The sequence below is a fragment of the Somniosus microcephalus genome, chromosome 2 (assembly GCF_052327205.1).
Source record: "Somniosus microcephalus isolate GS21.2 chromosome 2, FLI_Smic_1.0, whole genome shotgun sequence".
NCBI lineage: Eukaryota > Metazoa > Chordata > Chondrichthyes > Squaliformes > Somniosidae > Somniosus > Somniosus microcephalus.
Window position 1 is genome coordinate 255,025,183 of NC_140988.1, and position 26,733 is coordinate 255,051,915.

Here is a 26,733-nt window from a genome sequence, read left to right on the forward strand (position 1 = left end):
AGATAAATGAGCCATCTCCCCCGACATTCAATGGCACTACCATTGCTGAGTCCCCATCAACATCTTGGGGTGGGGGGTCACCATTGACCTGAACCTGCCACATTAACACCATGGATACAAGAACAAAGCAGAGGCTGGGTATTCTGCATATATTGGCTCACCTCCAGATCCCTCAAAGCCTTTCACTATCTGCAAGGTTCAAGTCAGGAGCGTAATGGAATACACTCACCTGGATGGGTGCAACTGCAACAACACTGGGGAAGATTGAGATCATCAGGACAGAGCAGTTCACTTGGTTAGTGCACCTGCCATTAGACTCAATATCCACCCCCATAAATCACTGGCACACTATGGCTGCACTATGTACTGTCTACAGAATGCACTGCAGCAACTTACCAAGGTTACTTCGATAGTGTCTCCCAACCCTGCTACTTTTGCCATAAAGGAGGATAAAATTTGCAATTTCATGGGAACACCATCACCTCCAAGTCACATACCATCCTAACTTGGACATCTGCTGTTCCTTCTTCACTGTTGAGTCAATATCCTGAAATTCCCTACCGAATACTATCACCACAAAGACTGCAGTGGTTCAAGAAGAATGCCTGCAACCAGATTCTCAGGGCAACAAATGCCAACGTTGCCAACATCCCAAGAACAAAATAATACGTAACTCAGCTTATTAGATAGGACGTCGACATTCTGTATGTAGGGCACACAATGTCAAATAGCAAATCCCCATCACTACGCCATCTATAGCAAAAGAAATTTCAAACTCCTGCTGGGCATCGTCCCATATGTATCAAATAAAATTTGGTCACAACACTAAGAATAGTCACACTGCATAATTGGTGTTAACGATACTACAAGGTTTGGCAGCATTTATTTTGAAATGGTCACATAGGTACTGTGCACATCATGATGTTCCAATTTAAATTCATTGTTACTAGTCACATCTTTAAATAATTAGGTAGGTTTTTGTTTAAGACAGGTGCAACAGACGCACAGCAATTACAGCCTTCTCTCATTATCACACCCGTATTTAAAATCACTGCCTGCAAAAAACCTTAAGGCAATTAAATATTTTGTGACTAACTTTTTTAAACCTAAATTATTTTGGTAAATTATTTCGTACAGCTACCGTGAATACTCCCAAATAATTTTCTACAATACAGGTAGACTATCCTTTATCCGAACTTCCGAAAACCTCTAAAAACCGGAAGTTTTTTCGTTCAGCGTAAGTCGTGCGCACGACGCCGCCCCCCCGCTGACCCCGACCCCCCGCCGACCCCGACCCCCGACAAATTTCCCAGTCTTATAAAATACTTTCTGAAATCCGAAATTTTCCGAAAACCGAAACACGGCTGGTCCCGAGGTTTTCGGATAAAGGATAGTCTACCTGTACACATTGTAAAATTATTGCTACGGTTTAGTGGTTAAATGGTTACAAACCAAAAATGTTCATGAAATGATTGAAAAAAATTCACCCATCCATGCAACATTAAAAAGTGAATTATATTTCTCCTACCATGTAGGAGATGGTGTTTTCATATTCATTCAATTGCCTCTTATTGAGGCCAGTTGTTTTAGATCTCTTCCTTTCATAACCCATTCCTGCAACATTAGTTATGCAGCATCTAGGAGCAGTTCGATAGAGTTGCCTGAAAATCTGTGCTTGGACTATAGCCTGGATACCGAACTGAGAGCAGGAGTCAAGAAGAGTTACTGCTGGATGAGTACCCATACCTTGCCGCTTTCAGATCAGCATTCAGACTGATCCCAAGTGCCAATTTCTGGATTCGTTTATGAAGCTGCACCCATAATAGGAGTCATCAAAGCAGCTCGCGAGAGGAAGCTGTGCCAGAAAAGACTCTCCATGGGAACCAAGATAAATGATAAAAGCAATGTTATTTACCAGAAGATATTTATTTAAATTATATAGATGGTGGAATACTATATACTCGTATTAGACTTTCCCCCCTCATTTAAGATTGTGGTAAACCACTTTTATCGTTCACTATCGTTACACTATGGTTATCACTGTTTATATCATTACACTATGGTTATCACGGTTTACACTGTTGTATCACTACACAAGGTCACCTCTTGTCATGCTGTTATACCTGGGCTGACCACAGCTGACTCCGCCCATGGCTCCGCCTGCTTGCCCAGGTATAAAGGTGGTCGACTGGCTGGTATTCCTCCTTGTTGGATCCGATCACCCACGAGGGTGGGCTCTGTTATTTAGCCAATAAAAACCTATAGTTACTAACTTAACTCGTCGCTTTTCATGAACTGAATTGATAGGTATATCAAAGATAAAAAAAGGATTCACATTAAAGTAGCTGTAATAGAATAGTGTGGCTTTCATCCATCACCTGATAAATTCATCCACTAAATTAAAGAAGTGAGAGAGCGCATGTAAATATTAATTTTAAGAATGCCTACCCTGTAGATAGGATTTTTTTAAATTTCACTATCCTGTAGATGGCTTACCATTCCAGGTCTCCACACTCAGCAGGGAGCCACTCAGCTGATGTCAGCTACAGAGCCCTTTAACAAGTAGCTCCATAGGAAATCACTCCCTGCTGAGTGTGGCTACCAGAAAGAGGATATCTATGCAGGAAAGCAAAAATAAAGTTCAAGCAAAGTCAATTAAAAATTTCCATCTTTAACTTTACTTAGATTTTTTTGGGTGGGGTGGGGGGGGGGGGCGGGTCAACATTTCAGGCTGAAAATGTTTTCCCTCCAATGAGCTAAAATCAGTTCAGTTACACTCGGCATTCATCAGCGGTCTTACTATTACCTGCAATTAGTTATTTTACATGTGACTTCAAAAGGTTCTTCAAGATTTACTGTATCTGGGATCATCTCCAAGGAAAGTCTTACATCACCATATCCAGGAGCCTGAAATAAAACCACACGAGAAACACTGCTGAGCTCCAAACAGGAAAAATTAAAATCTGCTTTATTATCTTTAAGATGAGGAAAAAAATTAAACATTCTACATCTGTACCAAGAATTAAAAATCTTCGGAAGAGATCTTCCCCAGGCTAAATGTACCCCGATGGAGCAACATTCCATAGCAAGGTCCCAGGCTCAATCCCTGGGAGGCTTAGCTGAAGTTTAAAGTAGAGGGTAGGGACTACATTTTGGTGTTTGCTAAGCATTGCTAGGATTTGGAGAGGGAGAAACTTTGGATTGCTATCCAGTGATCCCAGCTGAAAGTCGAAAAGTGTGGGCAAGTTCAGGCACATCTGACAGCCCCATGGTTGAAAAGCCTAACTCTGTCCTGGGTCACACATCAGAATGGGCAAGGTATTGGAGAATGACCTGCAACCATGAAACTGACCCAAACTGGGATGGCAGGACTGTCGTACAAGAGATTGAGTAAACTAGGCCTGTATTCTCTTGAATTCAGAAGAATGAGAGGGGATCTCATTGAAGCATACAAAATTATTACAGGGCTTGATAGGGTGGATGTTGGGAGAATGTTTCCTTTGGCTGGGGATTCTAGAACCAGGGGCCACAGCCTCAGGATAAAGGGTAGGCCATTCAGGACTGAGAGAGAAAACATTTCTTCACACAGAAGGTGGTGAATCTTTGGAATTCTCTACCCCAGAGGGCTGTGGAGGCTCAGTCATTGGGTATATTCAAAACAGAAGTCGACAGATTTCTGACTAGTAAGGGCATCAAGGGATATGGCGATAGAGCCGGTGAATGGAGTTAAGGCAGAAGATCAGCCATGATCTCATTGAATGACAGAGCAGGCTCGAAGGGCCTACTCCTGCTCCTATTTCTTATGTTATGTTAACACAAGTCACCACTTTCAGGAGACGAAGCAAAAAAATACATTAAGTTAGAATAATGTATTGCAGATATTCTACCAATAAAATCAACTCATTATGAAACAAGTATGATTACACTTAATACAAGTACCCTGATCAAGGTAGGACATTCAGTACAATGAACCTATCAACATTTTCTGTTCCTAGTGAACATTCCATTGGCGATTGCAAAGCCTGAATAAGCAAGAACCGCATAGAACTTTATATCCACAAGAGTTTCTAATATGGAAGTTTGACTAAATGCACTATGTTGGAGAAAACTAAATTGTGCAAACATTGACTAACCATTCGTTGCAACTGACTTGTTTGTAGCCGTCCTCTTTCACCCAAGTTTGTTTTCCAGACTATGTCCAACTTTCCAATAACTGTGACTCCCTTGATGACCCCAGCTTTCTCTGCAAATTCTGGTTTAGGCTTGAGACAGTACAGATACTGCCGTGTGTCCATAGGCTGTAAGTAGGTCATCTTCCCAAATGTAGAGTACCTGAACAGAAGAGAACACTTTAATAAAGAAATACATTCATTTATCTGCATAATAAACAAGCTGAGCACAAGAACATAACACAAGAACTAGGAGCAGGAGGAGGCCATTTGGCCCTTCGAGCCTGCTCTGCCATTCAATAAGATCATGGCTGATCTTCTATCTGAACTCCACCGTTCCGCACTATCCCCATATCCCTTGATATCCAAAGATCTATCGTTCTCGGTCTTGAATATACTCAACGACTAAGCATCCACAGCCCTCTGGGAGTAGAGAATGCCAAAGATTCACAACCCTTTGAGTGAAGAAATTCCTCCTCATCTCAGTCCTAAAGGGCTATGGAGACTATGACACCTAGTTCTAGGCTCCCCAGCCAGGGAAAACATCCTCCCAGCATCTACCCTGTCAGGCCCTTCATATTAGATTAAAGGAAGAGGCTTATACTGTTGCCAAAAAGAGTAGTAAGCCTGAGGATTGGGAGGATTTTAGAATTAAGCAAAGGAGGACCAAGAAATTGATAAAGAAAGAGAATATGAGAGTAAACTAGCGAGAGACATAAAAACAGATTGTAAAACCTTCTATAGGTATGTAAAAAGGAAGAGATTAGCGAAAGTAAACATGGATCCCTTACAAGTAGAGAAAGGAGAAATTATAATGGGGAATAAAGGAAATGGCAGAAACATTAAACAAATACTTTGCATCTGTCTTCATGATAGAAAACACATAACATTTCAGAAATACTGGGGAACCAAGGGTCTAGCAAGAAGGAGGAACTTGAAGAAATTAGTATTAGTAAAGAAATTGTGCTGGAGAAATTAATGGGACTAAAAGTTGACAAATCCCCTGGACCTGATGGCCTACACCCTAGGATTTTAAGAGGGGTAGCAACAGAAATAGTGAATGCATTGGTTTTGATCTTCCAGAACAGTTCCCGTGGATTGGAAGGTAGCAAACGTAACCCCACTATTGAAGAAAGGAGGGAGAGTGAAAACAGGGAATTATAGACCAGTTAGCCGGACATCAATAGTAGGAAAAAATGTTAGAATCGATTATTAGGGATGTGGTAACAGGGCACTTAGAAAGTCATAATATGATTGAGCAGAGTCAACATGGATTTATGAAAGGGAAGTCGTGTTTCACAGATCTGTTAGTTTTTTGAGGTTGTAACTAGCAGGGTAGATAAGGGAGAACCAGTGGATGTAGTGTATTTGGATTTTGAAAAACCATTCGCTAAGGTGCCACACAAGAGGTTATTACATAGAATTTTATAGCACAGAAACAGGCCATCAGCCTAACAGGTCTATGCCGGCGTTTATGTTCCACGAGCCTCGATTTTTAAATTTTCATCCTTATTTTCAAATCCCTCCATGGCCTCGCTCCTCCCCATCTCTAATCTCCTTCAGCCCCCCGTCCCCCCACAAGAGATATCTGCGCTCTTCTCATTCGGCCCTCTTGAGCATCCCAGACTATAATCACTCCACCATTGGTGGCCGTGCCTTCTGTTGCCTAGGCCCTAAGCTCTGGAATTCCCTGCCTAAACCTCTCCGCCTCTCTATCCTCCTTTAAGACACTCCTTAAAATATACCTCTTTGACCAAGCTTTTGGTCACCTGCCCTAATTTCTCCTTATGTGGCTTGGCGTCACATTTTTTGTCTTATAATACTCCTGTGAAGCGCCTTGGGACGTTTTACTACGTTAAAGGCACTATATAAATACAAGTTGCTGTTGTTCTGCTTCTCACCTTACTTCATCTTGCCCCATCAACATATCCTTCTATTCCTTTCTCCCTCATGTATTTAAAGGGAAGCTATATAAGTACATCTATGATGGTCCTTGGTTTGCAGAATTTAAAGATATGGTAATGGCAAGTCACATTTTCCAACATTTAAAAAGAGTCAGTATAAACTATTCCATTTAGAGTGTTATTTTACACAAACACAAGTTTGATATTTATTGCTGATGCACACAGAACAAGCAATAGTTTAGTACACTTAATAAAATTGTTGAGTCTGTGTTTTCCCAAATGTAGTTATGCTGAATAACTGGACACAGACAACAGAATACTTAAACAGGTCTTTAGTAATTGAGGGTCAGGGCTGAACTGCAATACAAACTGCTCCACAGGGTTTATATACCGGTGTGGTCACCACCAGTACTACAATATACAGGAGCCATCAGAAAGTAGTTCATCACCTTAAGGTAGTCTCTTAAGGTGGTACAGGTTACATACACTACAAAAATATTGGAAGAACTTTCATTAATACTTCTATTTTCCAAAACAGAAGCAGTAGTCAACAGCCATCTCCCTTTCAGAAGTAAATTACACACACTGGTCCATAACATTATTAAACAGATCTGCCTGTAATTTTTCCAGTATTGATGAAACCTCTCTCTACATACTAATAGATCTCAGCATTGGACCATTAAGAGACAGGGAGATGATTAGCCCATATTTTTTTTTTTTTGTATTGGCATTTAAATCACACTGGGATTAAGTCTCGATTTTTGGTGCTCATAAATTATAACTGTGATTAAAATTTTGATCTAATGCAACAGGGTGAGAGATCCAGATTTTATACACAATTACACTTGAAGACTTGTTCTTTTTTTCAGCAATTTTCCCCTCACCCTTTCTGAAGATGTTGACTCCTTTGAGTGGTATGGTCCCACAGGTGCCCAAATGTCTATTTTTCACATGTAAGCATCGACAGAGTACAGGTGGTCTATTCAACCTTGGAAGTGTCACAGCTAAACCCAATACTGTCGTGAACCAATGTTCACACACATGTACTCCCAGCAGGGGTCACTGGATAATGATCAGGAATGGGAATCTTGGTTGATTATTCCCTCTAATACAAAAGGTCAGCTGCAGCACTCCTACTGCCACTTCAGCTGACATCAGCTAACTCAACACAAGAGCTTGGATCAAATCTGGAACCTTCCTGGTCTGGAGAAGTTTGCTGAACCATTGGAGGAACGCAGCAATTTTTCGGAACTTACTCAGATTCCTTCACAGTTTGGACATCTACTGCTGCAGAAATTGGGAAACTTCTATCTATAACTCTCTTAATGAGACTCCTTAATATCATTTGCCTACAAATTTGTTAGAACAGACCAAAAGTTGCCAACAGATGCTGGCAATCCAGTAGTCCTATGGCAATTGGTTCATGGCCTGGATTTTCCCCACTAGCATTATTTTGACACTGCTAGTAATTCACTGCTGGTGATAACATGATCAGAAAATCTAGGCTCAAGTGCCTTAAAAAAAAATATCCTGATGTAATAACCAGAGTGCAGCAAAGGTAATGGTATTTCAAGAAACGTCAAAATACATTGATCCCGCATGGTACCATTAAACAACCAAAGGTTACAAATAAAAAAAAACCATGAGCATTCAAATCTTTGTTCCAATCATTCCTGCAGAAAGATGCGTGAAACCAAGGTTCCTACAGAAATTTATAAAACATGTGATATCAAGGACCAGAATGCCGTTCTGGTACTTTTTCAGCATGAACTGTACTTGAGTTTCCCAGTTCTATTAAGGCCATTAATTTTAGTACACACAAAATTTTAAAAACAAGTTTCAAGAAGGCTTGCGTGTGCTGTACTGGGCCGTAAACTATATCCACCCTTCTGTGGCTGCACTTGCATAGCAATATAATGCACGTTACAGGTAACGCATATCGCACACCCTAATCAAGCAGAATAAAATAGTGGGGAAAAGAAAGCATCAACTTTAATTTCAAGGAAAAGACAAGTAGCTGACTGATGAAGCTGTAGAATATACTGACAATTGGATAAATGTATTGACCGTAAATATGTGGTAATCAAAAAGATGCCGCTCCATAGACAAACTATTGTAACAAGAAAATAGGATGCGAGGCTTGCAGTACTGTATCAATTGGGGTCACCCATTGTTTAAATCCTGGATGAATTCACAAAGTGTATTTTAGTCAACATTCCATGTCTTTCCAGCTTGACAAATCACACGAGGGGTCAATTATTTGACATTGTAGCAGCCACGACAAGAAAATCACAGGAGACTGTGAACCTCAAGAATATAGTTCTCACTGCTGTGAATACTGGCTAGTGGGAACGTCTACTGATTACGGTGAGGAACAGAGAGTCCTGTGTAAAAGATTTAAACATGCTCCACAAAAATATGGTATTGTACCTTCAAATAGGATGTTGGACATAATTGCTTCAAGGAAGTTGTGCTATTTATTAACTGTGCAAAGGTGATGCCTTGTACTATAGCTAAGTGCGTGCAAGTCTTTAGCCTCAGGAACTAACTATCACTTCTACATGGTCTGAGCTGCTAATCAGGGATGTCTATTCCCAGATGTTCATCTAATTTCATGGGACTTTAAAGTACTCATGGAATCCAACACAAAATGTGATCTACAACAGAATGTGAAGATTTGGTTTCAATTTCTCAGGTCTGCAGATCTCAAACTTAAGGCACACATCCACAACTAGTTAGCACAGACACCCTGTAGAAGTTCTTTTGAGCTCAATTCTGTCACCTTTATAAACTGGAATCTGCTTTATAGAGATTCTCTCAATTTCATGCAGTATCAAGCACATGACTCCAGACTGCATTATATAATACTTTGTTGAAATTAATACATTTATTCAAATTTCAAAATTAAACTATTGGGAATTGTTTCATTATATTGTGTTCAGCCCAATAATTATACGATATTTTCCCAAATGCCAAAAAATGATCCTTCACTTTTAATTTTTCCATATTACTGGCAATATTGGGCCTATAATGGTAAACATAGCTTGACATCCTCTCTTCTAGGAAAACTCTTCCTTCCATTTGCAATCTGCCCCTTCTAAATAGAACATAGAACTAGGAGTTGTTGCAATTTACCTAAACTGTAGAATGTGCCCAACAATTAGAGCATTGGTGAAAGTCAGAGCTATCTGACATGATTGCACAAGATTCTGCAACTAATGCAGCAGTAGACAGGAATATCCTACATTCTGGAGTACACCAATATCATTGAGTGAACATTTGTAGCAAACAAAAATGGCAGGGGGTTGGGAACCTGAGCAGGGAGACAGAGGAAAGGGAAACCAGGATAGAAGCAAAAGACAGGAAGGAGAAAAACAAAGGTGGCAGTCAGAGAAATCAAGGGTTTAAATCAAACATGGCCACAGTAAATAATAATTCTAAAAGGTGCAAGAGTGTTAAAAAAACAAGCCTGAAGGCCTTGTGTCTTAATGCGAGGAGCATTCGTAATAAGGTGGATGAATTAGCTGCACAAAGAGGTAAACGGATATATATGATTGGGATCATGGAAACATGGCTCCAGGGTGACCAAGGCTGGGAACTCAACATCCAGGGGTATTCAATGTTCAGGAAAGATAGGCAAAAGGAAAAGGAGGTGGGGTAGCATTGCTGGTTAAAGAGAGGATTAACACAATTGAAAGGAAGGATATTAGCTCTGATGATGTGGAATCTGTATGGGTAGAACTGAGAAATACCATGGGGCAGAAAACGTTAGTGGGAGTGGTATACAGACCTCCAAACAGTAATGCGGAGGTTGGGGATGGCATTAAACGGGAAATTAGAGACGCATGCAATAAGGGCACAGCAGTTATCATGGGTGACTTTAATCTACATATAGGTTGGGCTAACCAAATTAGTAACAATACTGTGGAGGAGGAATTCCTGGAGTGTATACAGGATGGTTTCCTGGACCAGTATGTCGAGGAACCAACTAGGCCATCTTAGACTGGGTATTATGTAATGAGAAAGGATTAATTAGCAATCTTGTTGTGCGAGGCCCCTTGGGTTGGAGCGATCATAACATGATCGAATTCTTCATTAAGATGGAGAGTGAAGTAGTTGACTCAGAGACGAGGGTCCTGAATTTAAATAAAGGGAACTATGATGGTATGAGACGCGAGTTGGGTAGGATTGATTGGGTAATGTCACTCAAAGGGTTGACGGTGGATGGGCAATGGCAAACATTCAAAGATCGCATGGATGAACTACAGAATTTGTTCATCCTGTTTGGCATAAAAATAAAACAAAAAAGGTGACTCAACCGTGGCTAACAAAGGAAATTAGGGATAGCATAAGATCCAAGGAGAAGACATATAAATTGGCCAGAAAAAGCAGTAAACTTGAGGATTGGGAGCAGTTTAGGATGCAGCAAAGGAGGACAAAGGGATTAATTAAGAGGGGGAAAATAGAGTATGAGTGTAAGCTTGCAGGGAACATAAAAACTAACTGTAAAAGCTTTTATATAGATATGTGAAGAGAAAAAGATTGGTGAAGTCAAGCGTAGGTCCCTTGCAGTCAGAATCAGGGGAATTTATAATGGGGAACAAAGAAATGGCAGACCAATTAAATACATACTTTGGTTCTGTCTTCACAAAGGAGGACACAAATAAACTCCCAGAGATGTCGGGGAACATAGGGTCTAATGAGAGGGAGGAACTGAATAAATTCAGTATTTGTAGGGAAATGGTGTTAGGGAAATTGATGGGATTGAAGGCCAATAAATCCCCAAGGCCTGATAATCTACATCCTAGGGCACTTAATGAAGTGGCCTCGAAATAGTAGATGCATTGCTGGTCATCTTCCAAAATTCGATAGACTCTGAAACAGTTCCCATGGATCGGAGGGTAGCTAATGTTACCCCACTATTCAAAAAAGGTGGTAGAGAGAAAACGGGGAATTATAGACCGGTAAGCCTGACATCGGTAGTGGGGAAAATGCTAGAGTCCATTATAAAAGATGTAATAGCAGAGCACTTGGAAAACAGTGACAGGATCGGACAAAGTCAACATGGATTTACAAAAGGTAAATCGTGCTTGACTAATCTACTGGAATTTTTTAAGGATGTAACTGGTAAAATAGATAAGGGAGAACCAGTGGATGTGGTGTATTTGGACTTTCAGAATGCTTTCGGTAAGGTCCCGCATAAGAGATTAGCGTGTAAAGTTAAGGCACATGGGATTGGGGGCAAGGTACTGACTTGGATAAAGAACTGGTTGGCAGACAGAAAGCAAAGAGTTGGAATAAACGGGTCTTTTTCTGAGTGGCAGGCAGTGACTAGTGAGGTACTGCAGGGATCGGTCCTAGGACCCCAGCTATTCACAATATATGTAAATGATCTAGACGAGGGAACTAGATGTAATATCTCCAAGTTTGCAGATGACACAAAACTGGGTGGGCTTGTGTGCTGTGAGGAGGATGCCGAGAAACTCCAGTATGATTTGGACAGGTTGGGTGATTGGGCAGAAGCATGGCAGATGCAGTATAATGTGCATAAATGCGAGGTTATCCACTTCGGTGGCAAAAACAGGAAGGCAGATTATCTGAACGGCAATAGATTGGGAGAAGGGGAAGTGCAACGAGACCTGGGTGTCCTTGTGCACCAGTCGCTGAAGATAAGCATGCAGGCAGTTAAGAAGGCAAATGGTATGTTGGCCTTCGTAGCGAGGGGGTTTGAGTACAGGAACAAGGATGTCTTGCTGCAGTTGTACAGAGCCTTGGTGAGACCACACCTTTAGTATTGTGTGCAGTTTTGGTCACCTTATCTGAGGAAGGATGTTCTTGCCATGGAGGGAGTGCAGCGAAGATTCACCAGACTGATACCTGGGATGGCAGGAATGACGTATGAGGAGAGATTGGGTCGATTGGGCTTATACTCGCTGGAGTTTAGAAGAATGAGAGGGGATCTCATTGAAACTTATAAAATTCTAACAGGACTAGACAGACTAGATGCAGGAAGGATGTTCCCGATGGCGGGGGAGTCCAGAACCAGGGGTCACAGTCTAAGGATAAGGGGTAAGCCATTTAGGACAGAGATGAGGAGGAACTTCTTCACCCAGAGTGGTGAGCCTGTGGAATTCTCTACCACAGAAGGCAGTGGAGGCCAATTCATTAAATATATTCAAGAAGGAGTTAGATATATTTCTTAAGGTTAAAGGGATCAAGGGATATGGGGAGAAGGCAGGGACAGGGTACTGAATTTGGATGATCAGCCATGATCTCATTGAATGGCAGAGCAGGCTCGACAGGCAGCATGGCCTACTCCTGCTCCTATCTTCTATGTTTCTATGTTTGAACATTTGTAGTGAATAGTGACCCCAAATATTCTAAAACAAGCACCAACCCTCGTTAGCAAAAAAAATGCCTTTATAATTAGACAGATACATGGGAGCCTGAACGACACATTTTGAAGCGGATTATGAACACACCATTGTTTATATAGAAACCAATTTGAACTTGTCTAAACCTATAAATTGAAAATGGTTTCTTTAATCCAGAATAGACTTGTGTCCTTTGTCAGTCATTTGAACACAACATACAAGTTCAAGTTTCTTGACTTAGGTTTTAAAGGCACTTCCTTTCAAATGTATGAAAACTCCTGTATCACAGCAATGCAACATATAGGAGCATAGATCATCTTCCTCCAGAGTGAATAATCCAGGAAGAGAGAGAATATCTGCCAAGATGCAAGAAAGGGGGAAATCTTAATTTCGGAGTCGCCCCATTAACTAACCTGAACTAAATCAATTGATTCTATTATTAATTGTACTTTAAAAGATTTTATGATGTTATTGTTGCACTTATAATCTACTTGTAAACCCTATTGATATGCCCTGGGTAGAAGCGGTTAGATTTTAAAAGCAGCCATTGGGCCTCCCTTGACGAAGATCTTAAAAATGAAGAACAGACAGCTTGCCTGTGGGAACACAACTAGCAAAGTCATATGTGGCTGCCACTGTGTGGAATGTTACGATATCTTCAGTGAATTAAAAGCATAAGCAAACGGCAAGAACACCATAAATCTACCTATGGAGACATGTTCCGTTTGTGTTGCCATAACTACACCAGATGCGAGTCTTGATGGTCAAAAACAGATGATGTCAGGGTGTCATGAGATGAAGACCCGACAGGGACAGGCGGGATCATTAGGTACGTGACATCCCTGTAATTGGATTGGGGGGGTGGTGGGGGGAAGTGTGGTTTCAGGCGTAAGTCAATGATTGGGTTAACTGGTCCCCATAGGTTTTGCTGGGAAGTAGTATAAGAAGGGGTCTCTCAAACACTTAGGTTGTAGAGGCATTTGGCAAGAAGCTTGGGAACATCCACCAGACGAGCAGAGGAGGGTTTTGGGTTGATGAAGGACTCACACCGGGCAGACGAGCAAGCCTAGAGGCCAGGTCCGACGGGAGTTGTTCACACCAGCCAGATGAGCAAGCAGAGGCCAGGGCCGACACGGGTTGACCCGTGGAGATCGCGTCTTCTACCCAGGGCCCAACGGGCAATATAAATCTTGATTGTGCCTTGTTATCTACTACTCAGATGCTGTAATGCATCAAGTCTCACTATCACTGAATAAAACATAATTACTGTCACCAATACGGATCAAGTCGAATCTTTCGGAACTTAGGAGTGAAAGGGTTAATTGGCACTGACCCAGAAACTCAACAAAGATAAAAACTGTCTTATTGGATATTCAATTAGAAATGGAATCAGATTTTCAATATTTTTACATCAAACTGATTTTAAAGGTGTTGCTCACCATATTTTGGCATCACCAAATCTAATCTGCTTTATTGGAAACTTTGAGGAGTTATACAACATACTGACAAGTAACAGCACATAACTGTACAAATCTTTCTTCCTACCCACCTCTCTTCACCCCCACTTAGGAGGAACACAGGAGTGTTGAATTTTTTTTTTTAAATTACCTTAAATCATGACATAGTCTTAGGGCTACAAATTCCACATAGAGTAACATTCAATTCAGGTAGTCTCAAGAATTCTTACCCAACTCAGAGGTAGAGCATCACATTTCAGTAAGAAATATATTAATTTGCTCCACAGAGATTGTCTTCTAGTTAGCAGAGCAGAAAAACTGCTATACATTGTAAACTTTTTGGAGAAGGGAGAGATCACCAAAAAAGTTGAAGCAGAAGGCATTAAAGAAATATGGACAAAAGGGGTTGAATTTTTCAAATCAACATGTAACAAACAGTAAAAGCTATACAAATACCACAGGGCATGGAGGAATAAGTAACAGCAGTCTGATTCAAACACAGCTGTACATTTTACACTTTCTTCTTACCCATCCCCTCCTGTATTGACGGTGTTCAGTTCAGTTACATTGTACATTATGGATGGCTCTAGAGAAACCTTTTCCATGTACATCGGGGTAGTTGTGATATTCTGTATCTGAGCTTCCAGAAAGACTTCATCCGTCTGTGGGGAAAAAACATTTTCTAAACAAAATTGCACCGGCTCCTCTGAGAATTAACCCAAATATTATGATTAGTTCATGCCTTGGAATCACAGTGCAGGTAATTAATGAAGAAAAGCAGAAGCATTATTCCAAGAAGTGTCTTACTCACTTCCATATTAGTTTATTAATTTAGTTATTGCAATGGATTTGGGATAAATTTACTAAAATGCAATTTATTTTCCACACTACAAGTAACTGACTCCTGGGGGTATAAACATTAGTTTCCACGAAGAATATTTAGAAAACATTAATCTTACTGGTAGAGTAATGCACACCAGTTATTCTCCCCTTTTAAACAAAATCAGTAACCAAAAAAATGGTAGATCTATTATAGTAGGTCCTAGCCACTCTTAAAATTGTGAGAGAAGACATACTAAGTTCAACTAAATGAAGAAACAAAATATGGATTGGTAGCTATGCTAGTAAAGGTTACTTAAGTTAATTTTAACACTATTTACTTTGAGAACAGTGGCAATGGTATTTTTACTGAGGTGCAGCCTTCTGAAAGTGTTAATTTATTAGTCACCCATGTTTTTTTTCTTAATTTTCCTAAAGGGAAGAAAATGATATGCAGTGAAACCCCTCCCGATTTTATTAATAGCGCAACCCATGACTCGCTTTACATTTAGAGTATGTTGGTTATGATTATGGCACAGGTTATGCAGATCAGCACAATTTTTGTGTTTCATCTAATTTGGAACTAAACCTCAAATTACAAATCATACTTATTTAACTTCGAGATTACATACATTATATTAAAGTACTTAAACGTGAATTGCGCTTTAAATTAAGAGCAAGAAAAAATTATCCCACATATAGAAAAAAGGGACAGAATAATAATGCTGGTTTGGCAAGACTATGCTATTAGTGAGTTTCTAAGTGGCTAAAGACTCCTGAACACTGAAATAACAACAGAAAATGCTGGAAAAACTCAGGTCAGGCAACGTCCGTGGAGAGAAATTTGAGTTGACGTTTCGGGTCGAACCCTTCTTCAAAACTGGAAAGAAATTGATCGAAGGCAGGGCTGCGATCGGACAAAAGAAGTGAAAGAAACAAAAGAGCTAGACGAGATGGTAATAGGCTGAGATTAGGTGTAAAGTGTACTGGCAGGGCAAGAGATAGCAGCCAGGTGCGAGAGAGAAACAAAAGGAAAGGCGGGGGGGGAAGGGGAAAGGAGTGGAAAAATTACAAGAAAATATGTGTAATAGGGGCTGAGGTTATGATCTGAAATTGTTGAACTCGATATTGAGTCCGGAAGGCTGCAGAGCACCTCATCTTCCGATTAGGCACTCTGCAGCCTTCCGGACTCAATATCGAGTTCAACAATTTCAGATCATAACCTCGGCCCCTATTACACATTTTTTCTTGTAATTTTTCCACTCCTTTCCCCCCCCCTTTCCTTTTGTTTCTCTCTCACACCTGGCAGCTATCTCTTGCCCTGCCAGTACACTTTACACCTAATCTCAGCCTATTACTATCTCGTCTAGCTCTTTTGTTTCTTTCACTTCTTTTGTCCGATCGCAGCCCTGCCTTCGATCAATTTCTTTTCTTTCCAGTTTTGAAGGGTTCGACCCGAAACATCAACTCAAATTTCTCTCCACGGATGTTGCCTGACCTGCTGAGTTTTTCCAGCATTTTCTGTTGTTATTTCGGATTTCCAACATCTGCAGTATTTTGCTATCGTACTCCTGAACACTGTTTTTGAAACTATCTAGCAAATCAGAAAATACACCAACAGCCATGCCAATAGATCACAAATGATGCCAACAGTTTTGCATTCAAGACTCTTTATAGTTAACAAATAAAACCAGATTGTGTAGAAAGCAATTATACCAGTGTAGAAGCACTGTTTTTATTTATTTATTTTTAAACTTGGTAAATGGCACATACTTCGAATTCTGCATTCTATAATGTAATTATCAGCACTGCTCAAGAAAAGGATCAACAGAAACTGATCAGTTAATACTACTTAATAGCAGCCACTTCTGGCATGTCATTTTTTATTAGAATGGACAAATTTAGGCTATATATTTAAAGCAACCTTGCAAGATTTGCTTTACATTACCAACATACAGTAAATGTACACGTTTTTGCAACGGGGAGAAGAGGAAAGAGGAGAGAGAGTGATTTAGCAGTTTATACTTTGTCTTTTCTACAAAGTGCATGGTGATTAATTAACAAAAAAAGGACTTTGTAATCTACAGTTCTGCTATTCATGTGGATTAATCACTTAGTTGAAGTTATAAAATACACACATTAAGCAATGAGCAGAGTTATTAAATTGCTTAAATATGGAAATGTGTGGCATAGTAGTTAGCCTCCTGTCCTTACACTCCTGAATTTAGCCAAGCCAAAAGGAATGAAAGTTCCTTTCTCTTCTGGCTGTGAGGATCATACATGAAATGAGTTTCAACAGTCTCAACATGTATATCTACAATGCAAAACTTAGCACAGATTTGGATTGAATTGGCAATGTCAGCAAAATGAAACCTAAAGCGAATTTTTTTTTTTTTTTTTTTATTATAAACTACATGGGCAAGAAAGGGCACTCTTCTATAGCTGGGATTATGGACATTGCCTGTGCAGAATAAAGGAAGCTTTACTCTGCACCTTAAATGGGTCTAAGTGGAGCGTTCTCAGAGTCGGCACAGGCATAAATGGGCTGAATGGCCTCCTACAGTACTGTAAAAATTCTAAGATTCTACTACAAGTGTAACCAATGTTTATGAACACAAGTTAAATTACTTTAGTGTTCAATAATGACCAGATTTATTTGAATATCAAATGCAACAGCTCCAGAGGCAATCATTAGCCAGAGAGTAGATCTGATAAAAGGTCATCAACCTGAAACATTAACCCTGTGAGGCTGCCTGACCTGCTGAGTTTCAAGCATTTTCTGTTTTTAATCTACAATTTGGCAGGAAAAAATTTGACAAACTCTGTATTGATAGCATATATTGGTAGGTTCCACTCAAACACAGCAGGGTGCGCACAAGATGTCAATGGCATTGTTGACAGAATTTCAGTGCTTAGTGTCCCATTTTAGATTTCTGCCTAAAACCCTGGACGTAGTGTCAACTGTGTATTCTTTTAATAACAAACCATAAATTACAGCTAATAATTTTACATGGTCACCTCTCAAACCTGTCACTAATTTTAAAGGATTTTTAAAATGTCACCTTTGACAAAGCATTCTCCCACAAATCCATTGCTCAAATCCCCTTGATTAAATCAATTTTAAAATTCAGCATTTTACTTCAGCAGAGATTTTTTGGCAAGCTTGGATGATGAGATTAGTGATATAATGGAAAAGCATAACAAATTTGCTACAATTCAGGTCAGTTCTCTGAAGAAGTTACTTTCCAGATTTCCAATATTTATTTACTGAAATTAAATTGTAGGCAGGTCAGAAAAAAAACCATAATTAGATTTTTTAACTGAACAAACTAACTTGCAGTTATATATTTTCAAATAGTCACCATTTCTTAGACAATCCATTTTAATTTTTTGTTGCAACAGTAATTTAAAATTCAACCAATGCTTCTCCATTATTTTTCTGCAAATTTAGCCAATGTTAAGTACAGCAATTGTGATTATGTTGCAATTAAATCAAAGCACAAAGTAGCAATAAATAAAAAATTACCACAGAACTGAGGTCACTCTAATAGGGGAAAAATTAAAAACAAAGTAAACATTAGAGAAATAAGGGTTAAATGTTAAAGAAAAGAACAACTACTTTACCTAAAGATTTCATGAAAAGCTTATTTATCTTCATTATGTTTCCAATATACTATTAACAGTATGGAAAAGAGGGGCAAAGTAATCACCCACGAGTAAGGCAAAATAAACAGATATACATTTTTCAGGCCAGCATTTTCCAAAATACTCAAAACTAAAGACCATCACTGTAGAGGACATGAAGCCAATTTTGATTTTTTTTAATTAGTTGCAAAATTATTCATAATTTTTGCAATACAATTTAGTTACCTCTAGGAGTGAAAAAAATAATTTGGATGAGTACTTTCCATTATCTGTCCTTAGGAAGGTGAGGTTTTACTGAATTATTTCTACCTCTGGAAACTATAAGGAAGATGATTTGCACAAATGTGCCATCATATACGTGTTCCTGCTTTTCACAAAGGTCTGGTTCCAATTACAAAAACTTTACAATCACTGAAAATCTTTGCACATAAACCTTCCACTTGGTTACCCATATATAAAGCTGCAGGGAAGGAACCACTGAGTCACATAGGAACAGAGTAGGCCATTCAGCCCCTCAGGCCTGTTCTGCCATTTATTTAGATCATGGGACACCTTTACCTTAACACGATTTTATTTACCCACCTTTGATTCATTACCCTCGACACCCTTACCTAACACAAATCTATCAATCTCAGTCTTCAAAAATGCTAATTGACCCAGCATCCACAGCCTTTCAGGGGAGCAAATTCCAGATTTTCACTACCCTGTGTGTAAAAAAAATGCTTTGTGATTTCATTCCTAAATGGCCTAGCTCTAATTTTAAGATTTTGCCTCTTGTTCTGGATTTCCTCACCAGAGGAAATAGTTTCTCTATTTACCCTATAGAATCCTTTTATCATTTTAAATATCAGGATTAAATCACCCCTCAACCTTCTAAACTCATGGGGATACAAGCCACGTTTAAGCAACCTATTTTCATAATTTAACCTTTAAGCACTGGTATCAGCCTGGTGCATCTGCACTGTACCCCGCTCCAAGGCCAATATGTGTTGTCTGTGGTTCTGTACCCAAAACTAAATGCAGTAGTCCGGATGGGGTCTGACCAAGGGCTCTGTACAATTGACTTCCTCCCCTTTGTATTAAAATCCCCTGGAGATAAAGGCCAACATTCCATTAGCCTTTTTGATTACTTTTTGTACCTGTGCACTAGTTTATAGTGATTTGTGTACATGGACACCTAAATCCCTTTGTTCCACCACAACTCTGAGTCTCTCAACATTAAGAAAATATTCTGCTTTGTCTTTTGCAGATCCAAAGTGAATGACCTCACACTTCTGCACAGTTGTTAATCTTAGCTATGCTGATGAGGTGAAATACCAAGCGCTATCCCAGAAGGAAGAGAGAAAAATTAATAGAAAAGCCATCTCTGCACATCTGATGTTTGTCTCTGCACGGCATTGGCAGAAGCCTGGGAGTTTTGCCCTTTCACTGTAATTTTCTTGAAAAGTACAAAGTCCCTCTTAAATCCCAGGGTAGAAAATGGGACATCGTACTTTAAGAAAATGACAGTGAAAGGGCAAAACTGCACAGTCCTGTCCCAATCTGGACAAGTACATTTATGTAACATACAAGAATGTAATTACATTCATTTACAGTTAAAGGCAATCATTACTAATTCCAAGAGTTGAAAGGATAAAGATAATTTAGTCAATTTGTACATATCTGCCAACTGTAATTTTTGCCATATCCTAGTTTGGACACATAGTAATCTGGTTCCATGCCACATGGTCTTGCTGTACAACTTGCATAAATGTTCATATTAAATTTATGTGCAACTTCCACGCCTCCAGCACACTATTTTTGTTGTGAGCCATTTTCTAAGGACAGTTTCAATAAAGAGCTTCAACTATATTACTATCCTCTTGAAAGTGCCTTAAAACATTTTACCTGTTTCTTTGATGTTATCCATCAAAATTGTAGTCTGAGCAATACCACTGCGATGCTTCCTTATATCTCTGGCTCATTACGACTCGCAGTCACCACTCAAGCATTCCACCCAACCCAATGACTGTTCCATCCTTCCACACTAGTACTTTGTTTTAATCTCTAATAGTTTTGTCTCAAAGGTTGCTGCGATGTTGAATCAGAGTAGCAGAACTTAACATTTGGTTTCAAATTTAAAAGCTACATATTCACTGGTTACTTTACTGAGTTCTATCACGTTCGAATGACTGGCTGGTGCCAGGGTTGTTAGGTGTCCTTCTACAGGAGTATGTCCTCACTTTTTACTTTATTTTTGACCAGACTATGTGTTCCTCCATTTCTAGTTCTTTTTAGAAATAGGATTTTTTAAATGACTTTAACCAGCCACACTGTATTCCTAATGTTCCTAGAAATAAAAACAAATGACTTATCTTTTTTTCATGCTTATAAAAAAGGTGACGGATGTTGATGTGGAATGGAACAATTCCCATTTCAGGGACCCAAAGGCAGCAGGAGGCACTCCTAGGTCAGGTATAGCACACCAAGATGCAGTGTAAAGCTTCCCCTCCACATGCCTCAGCCCCAACCTAAAAGCAGCCTCTACTGTACCAGTGGCATTATTTCATTTCCCACACTAGCTATCCTCTAGCCTCTCTGAGCAAGATTGTCAATGATCTTCCCTCCAACATAAGGTCAGAAGTGGGGATGTTTGCTGATGATTGCACAGTGTTCAGTTCAATTCAAAACTCCTCAGATAATGAAGCAGTCCATGCCCGCATGCAGCAAGGCCTGGACAACATTCGGGCTGATAAGTGGCAAGTAACATTTATGCCACACAAGTGCCAGGTAATGATCATCTCTAATAAGAGTCTAACCACCTCCATGACATTCAACGGTAGTACCATCACTGAATCCCCCACCATCAACATCCTGGGGGTCACTATTAACCAGAAACTTAACTGGACCAGTCACATAAATACTGTGGCTACAAGAGCAGGTCAGAGGCTAGGTATTCTGCAGCGAGTGACTCATCCCCCGACTCCCCAAAGCCTTTCCACCATCTACATGTCAGGAGCAATGTTCCCTGTAATTATTTTTGGCGCCACGTGGCCCATTTAAAATACTGTGCATGCGCAGCTTTTGCGTTGAAAAGTCGGCAAGTTGGCTATGCGGGACCCTGCACGACCGCGCAGCTTAAAGGGAACATTGGTCAGGAATGTGATGGAATACTGGAGGAGTGCTGCTCCAACAACACTCAAGAAGCTCGACACCATCCAGGACAAAGCAGCCCGCTTGATTGGCATCCCATCCACCATCTTAAGCATTCATGCCCTCCACCAGTGGCGCACCGTGGCTGCAGTGTGCACCATTTATAAGATGCACTGCAGCAATTCGCCAAAGCTTCTTTGACAGCACCTCAGAAGCCCGCGACCTCTACCATCTCGAAAGAGAAGGGCAGCAGGCGCATGGAACACCATCACCTCCAAGTTACACGCCATCCTGACTTGGAAATAGATCGCCATTCCTTCATCATTGCTGGGACAAAATCCTGGAATTCCCTAAATACCACCACTGTGGGAGTACCTTTACCACATGGACTGCAGCAGTTCAAGAAGGCAGTTCATCACCACCTTCTCAAGGGCAATTAGGGATGGGCAATAAATGGTGACATTGCCAGCGATGCCCACATCCCATGAATGATTTTTTTATAAAATGAATGCCAAGTTATGGACAGTTTTGTTCTGTAAGCCTATGCTCACTTGGAACGTGATTGAAACAGCCCAAACAGCTAGCAAAGGAGACTTTTATCCCATTTGCCTGGACTGGATATAAAGTCAGGTACCAGAGGTGAAAGCCCACTGTGTAACCCATTGCACCACCCAGCTCCTCTTGCTCATCTTTCTGATAATATCTGTCCTTGAATAACAACACTTATCAACAGGATCCAACACAGTTACCAACATGGAGGGCTGAATTTTGACATAGGCTAAACTTCCTCACAAACAGCTATCCAACAGAATTTAATTTTCACCATTATAGCTATATTTTTTAGTACTTTTTCCTCAAGCTTCAACATTGTTTATTGAGAAACAATTAGAATCACATCATACTTTAAATATATGGTGTTATCTTACACAATATATAATTTCAAATATATATTTGTGTGTGGAGAAAAACACAGTTGAAATGCTCATGGGTGCACCATGCAACCTTAATACTCTGTACTAAATGTATTAAAATAAAAAGAAATTCATCCGAGCTTCCAGGAAGAAGGGGGATGACAAAAAATCCCTCGTACATTTAATAAAATGTGCAGTAGCAGTACGGAGACGGAGTTTCAATTTCCTGCATTCAGCCACTGTAGGAAGTAAAGATGAGGGGATCATCCTCAGGCCATTCTGTACATCTCGTAACAGAATTACCAGAAACTAACTGTCCAGCTGCCCTCAGTCACAGGAGAGCAAAGAAACTTGGAAGGAGAGAAATTTCACAAACACTCAAAAAAAAAAAAACTATGCTCTAAAAATTACCTCTCTCCCCACAAGAAAAAAAAATCCCCTCAACTGTCCTCTCCTAAAGACAACAACTTTTATTCCCATGGTCAGCTCTGTGGCATGTCACTCCGGAGTCCATCCTTCAAGTCTGAATCTAGATAATGAATGACAATGGGCTATTTGGCACTGGGGCCATCGCAGTATAGCCTGATCCTGTCCTGGGATCCACACAGATGTACTTGCAACAAGGAGGGTTGCAAGATAGAAATCAGAAGCAGCAGCCCTGGCAAACTTTCACCTTCCCTAATCAGTAAAGTACAATTCTTTTTTTAACCTCAGAAAAGACATTATAACCGGTTAAAATCATAAAAAATAACCATTTACATCGTCACTACAATGGCTGGGACTGGGAAAATTTAGGCGAATTGCAATACATCCACTAACATGCCAGCAAAGATCAGCTAAGTCAGCACTGACCAGGGCTTGAACCTGGGATATTATTGCTCTGTATGGCTCAGTGCCACACCACATAAGGCAATTATCCCTCAAGGTCACAAAAACATGCATTTTAATTAAAAGTAGCTGATCCTCTACTAAAGTCTGTAAATCCTACAAGAAAGGAGTGAATGCTGCAGTGAATTTCACATAAGCAACCAAGCTCTACATGACACACATCTTAGTTTTAGCACTAAAGCAGATTTAAATTGGGGTAACTTCAGTCTGTACAGAATAGAACTTTTGATAATGATCCAACTGCACCAATACAGCAATTTTTATTCCTTTAAAAATAATCATCCTCCTCTGTACCACCACAGCAATTTTAGTCTCCAAATAAAATATGTCTGAAAATAAGTGTTCATGATCAAGCATGTTCAGTTTTCAAGCTCTGTGGGCTGACAGCTTTATATGCAAAGATTCAGTAAGGAGGCAAAACAATAGCTGAAATCATGACTTTAACTAACATTACACATGCTAAAAATGCCAATGAAAGTCAAACAAAGCTAAACAATGAATAAATAGCATCTGGAACATATATAAAAGCTGCCTCACTATACTAATTGCTCATCAACGTGCACAGCTTTTAGAAAGTGGCTTGAGAAATTAATGTACGCAAGTATAAAAACCTACATCATTTCCAAAGATCCGGCAGAGATTTTGGAGGGGGTTATGAGCACATGGTGCAGAAGTACTAAGCAGGAGCAATAGGGTTTGGGAGTATTGAAAAGGGTGCTGTGACTGGAGTGGACCAGGCTGTAGGGCCTGGAACTACTAGAGTTCGGGAAGGGGGGTGGGGGTACGTGGTAGCATTTGGGAAGATGGAAATGCTTTGAAGACCTTAAAGGCATTTCCCGGTCACACTCGAGAACACTAGAGGCTTTTTTCGAGATCATATTGGCAGTGGGGAGCAGGGAAAAAAGCACAGGTGTTCATGCTGGGGTAGAAGGGAGAGCATGGGTGGCGAGAGGAGTGTGGAAAATCTATCAGAATTTAGGAGTGGGAGTGGTGGAAGGAAGATGAAAGAGGCAGCAGGAGGAAGCATTGGGTGAGAGGCATAAAATAAGAGTCAGTTGGGTAGCACTGTGGAAAACAGTACCGTCTAACTTTTTAAAGAGGTAGGAGGACTCAGATGCAAATATAATAAACAGGCAAGCTTAAGATCGGCGGAGGGGGCGAGACAGGAAGCAAGTGTTATAGTTATACTTGCAGGATAGACACTATTCATTTCTCAAGCTACATTTGATGATAAATTCAAAAATAAGTTCAATTTGACAAATAGAACCCTAGCCAATATTCTCCCTTAATTGTTCCACAAATCTAAAGTGGTGTCTTAGAATGACTGGAATGTAGCAGTTAATGCTAGCGGTACAGTGCTGTCTGCCCAAACCAATGGTCATTGGTTAGAATCCAAAAAGTGCCAGCCATTTAATCTACCTACTACAGCGGCATCAGTATTTCTCTATTTAATGTAGCAAACAAGTAAAGAACATGTTCCAAGAGTTTTCCACTTTGGGTGAGAAAAGAGAGGTGGATTGTTCACCTCACTCCAAACCCAGCTCTTCCAGTTACAGAAAGGTCCATGGTGTCTACAGGCTGGACCACACACTCAAATAAAAAAGCATTTTTTTAAAAATAAGACAGGACTGTTAAAAAAGAATGTTGTAACAGTTAATGCAGAAAATGCCTAAAATTAACAGTATATTCTAGAAGAAAAGAATACACAAACTTCTTGCAGTGGCTGTAAATGTTACTAGCAGCAGTATAATAAATAGGGATCTCAATATGTCTTTAAAATAAACCAAAGGAATGGAATGAATTGAATTAATTTTGGAACTCCTCCTGGTGCATTATAGCAATTTAATTAATTGTATACTTACTTCAGCATTGTAGAACTTAGTCTTTACATCGAGTGGTTTAAGGACCTGTGTGAACAGAGAGTGCAAGCTGAAGAATGTTTTCTCAGGTAGATCATCCATTAGATTTAGACTGTCTAAATCACACAAATATAAGGAGTTCCTTTGCTGGCAATTTGTTGAACTCCAAACCTGTTGTAGAACTGAATAACTGAAGAGAATGTACAACCAACTCATTAGACAAAATATGAAGGGCTCACTGCCACAAATGAAAGCCTATTCATTTTGTAAAATGTTAGGAGTCACAAGGCTCTGAAGCCTTCAAAAACAAAATCCCTCGTCAGAGGATCTTAGGGATTTAAAAGTTTAATACCCAGCACACCATTTAGCCTTCAGCTTTGTGTTAAAATGCTGTACCAATCTACTAACTTCACAACTGCTTCTGACCAGAGGATGCAAAATAACTTTTGCATTAGGCTAGTGTTTACTGAAGGAGGTGTTAAAAGTCTCAGTTGTGATATGCACTGAATCTCAGAACCATTATACAGTACAAACTGTAAAGGCACTACCCACTAGTAGATTAACACAACATAATCCCCAATCTGTAGCCTCAGTTGCAGCAGTCTGCTATTTATTCTTAACAACCAATTTGGATACTGAAAGTAAGAAGAAATACAAGCAGTCAGGGGCATTATTCTGCCAACTCCTATTACCCGACAATTTTCAATATTTACAAATGCTTTAAAAATGCATACAAATTAACACCATAAAGAAACAATTAGAAAATAACCAATGTGGTTTTAAAATGCTGTAGTTTAAAAAAAAAACACAACTAGGTATATGGAATTCAAAGATTTGGTCATGTGCATTATTACTGGCTACTGTAGAGCCAATTGCCCCAGTAGAATCTTTTTGGACTTTTTTGAAAACTAACTGCAATGTTATTCCTGTAAGATAATAATATTACATACTTATTCAGCATGTAATGAGCATTTTAAAATTGCTCTTTAATTTAATTGTGCATCTGTCTGTGGTACTTAATTATTACTGTAGGGTTAACAGACAAGATAAGGCAAGCAATTGCTTAAAATACTACTGAGGCTAGTCTCCTCCGTGCTACTCAAACTGGCGTCAAGACCAGGAGGATAACTCCAGCATCCTGCAAACCCGAAGTCTTTTTCCATGTCCCGTATCAAAGTATAATCAACCATTCTCTCATTCTAGTCCTCTTCCCAGCTGCTTTGATTGTTTTCTGTTTGTAAGTGGATTGGGGGAAGAGTTCAAAGCAAACTTTAAAATAGTTTAGAGGTTATTTTAACTTTTAAAAAATTATTCGTTCCTGGGATGTGGGCGTCACTGGCAAGGTCAGCATTTATTGCCTAGCCCTAATTGGTAGTGGTGAGCCGCCTTCTTGAACCACTGCCGTCCTTGTGGTGAAGGTCATAGTGGTTGTGTACAACGGAGTGGCTTGCTAGGCCATTTCAGAGTGGCTTGCTAGGCAGTTAAGAATCAACCACATTGCTATGGGTCTGGAGTCACATATAGGCCAGACCAGGTAAGGACGGCAGATAATGTTTCCCTAAAAGAACATTAGTG

At 39.9% G+C, this 26,733-nt stretch overlaps 2 protein-coding genes across 6 annotated transcripts in view; one reads left to right on the plus strand and one right to left on the minus strand.

The window, feature by feature from the left end:
• The window catches only part of LOC147123335 (small glutamine-rich tetratricopeptide repeat-containing protein beta-like), a 127,296-nt gene extending 107,073 nt beyond the window's left edge, over positions 1-20,223 (plus strand). The window contains exon 12 of the mRNA XM_085971048.1: positions 19,618-20,223. The gene's annotated coding sequence lies outside the window, so the exon portion shown is untranslated. The remainder of the gene's footprint in view (positions 1-19,617) is intronic.
• Positions 1-26,733, minus strand: part of trappc13 (trafficking protein particle complex subunit 13) — a 92,129-nt gene that overhangs the window by 10,723 nt on the left and 54,673 nt on the right. For 2 of the 5 annotated variants that reach the window (XM_085970992.1, XM_085970982.1), the window contains exons 7-11: positions 25,162-25,206; positions 18,250-18,267; positions 14,433-14,566; positions 4,134-4,332; positions 2,807-2,907 (exon numbers count right to left, since the gene is read on the minus strand). In XM_085970992.1, coding sequence (XP_085827118.1) covers positions 2,807-2,907; positions 4,134-4,332; positions 14,433-14,566; positions 18,250-18,267; positions 25,162-25,206 — 497 coding nt within the window. Of the gene's footprint in view, positions 1-2,806; positions 2,908-4,133; positions 4,333-14,432; positions 14,567-18,249; positions 18,268-25,161; positions 25,207-25,329; positions 25,482-26,733 lie in introns of those variants that run through there. The other 3 variants (XM_085971009.1, XM_085970999.1, XM_085971018.1) reach the window with 2 other exon arrangements.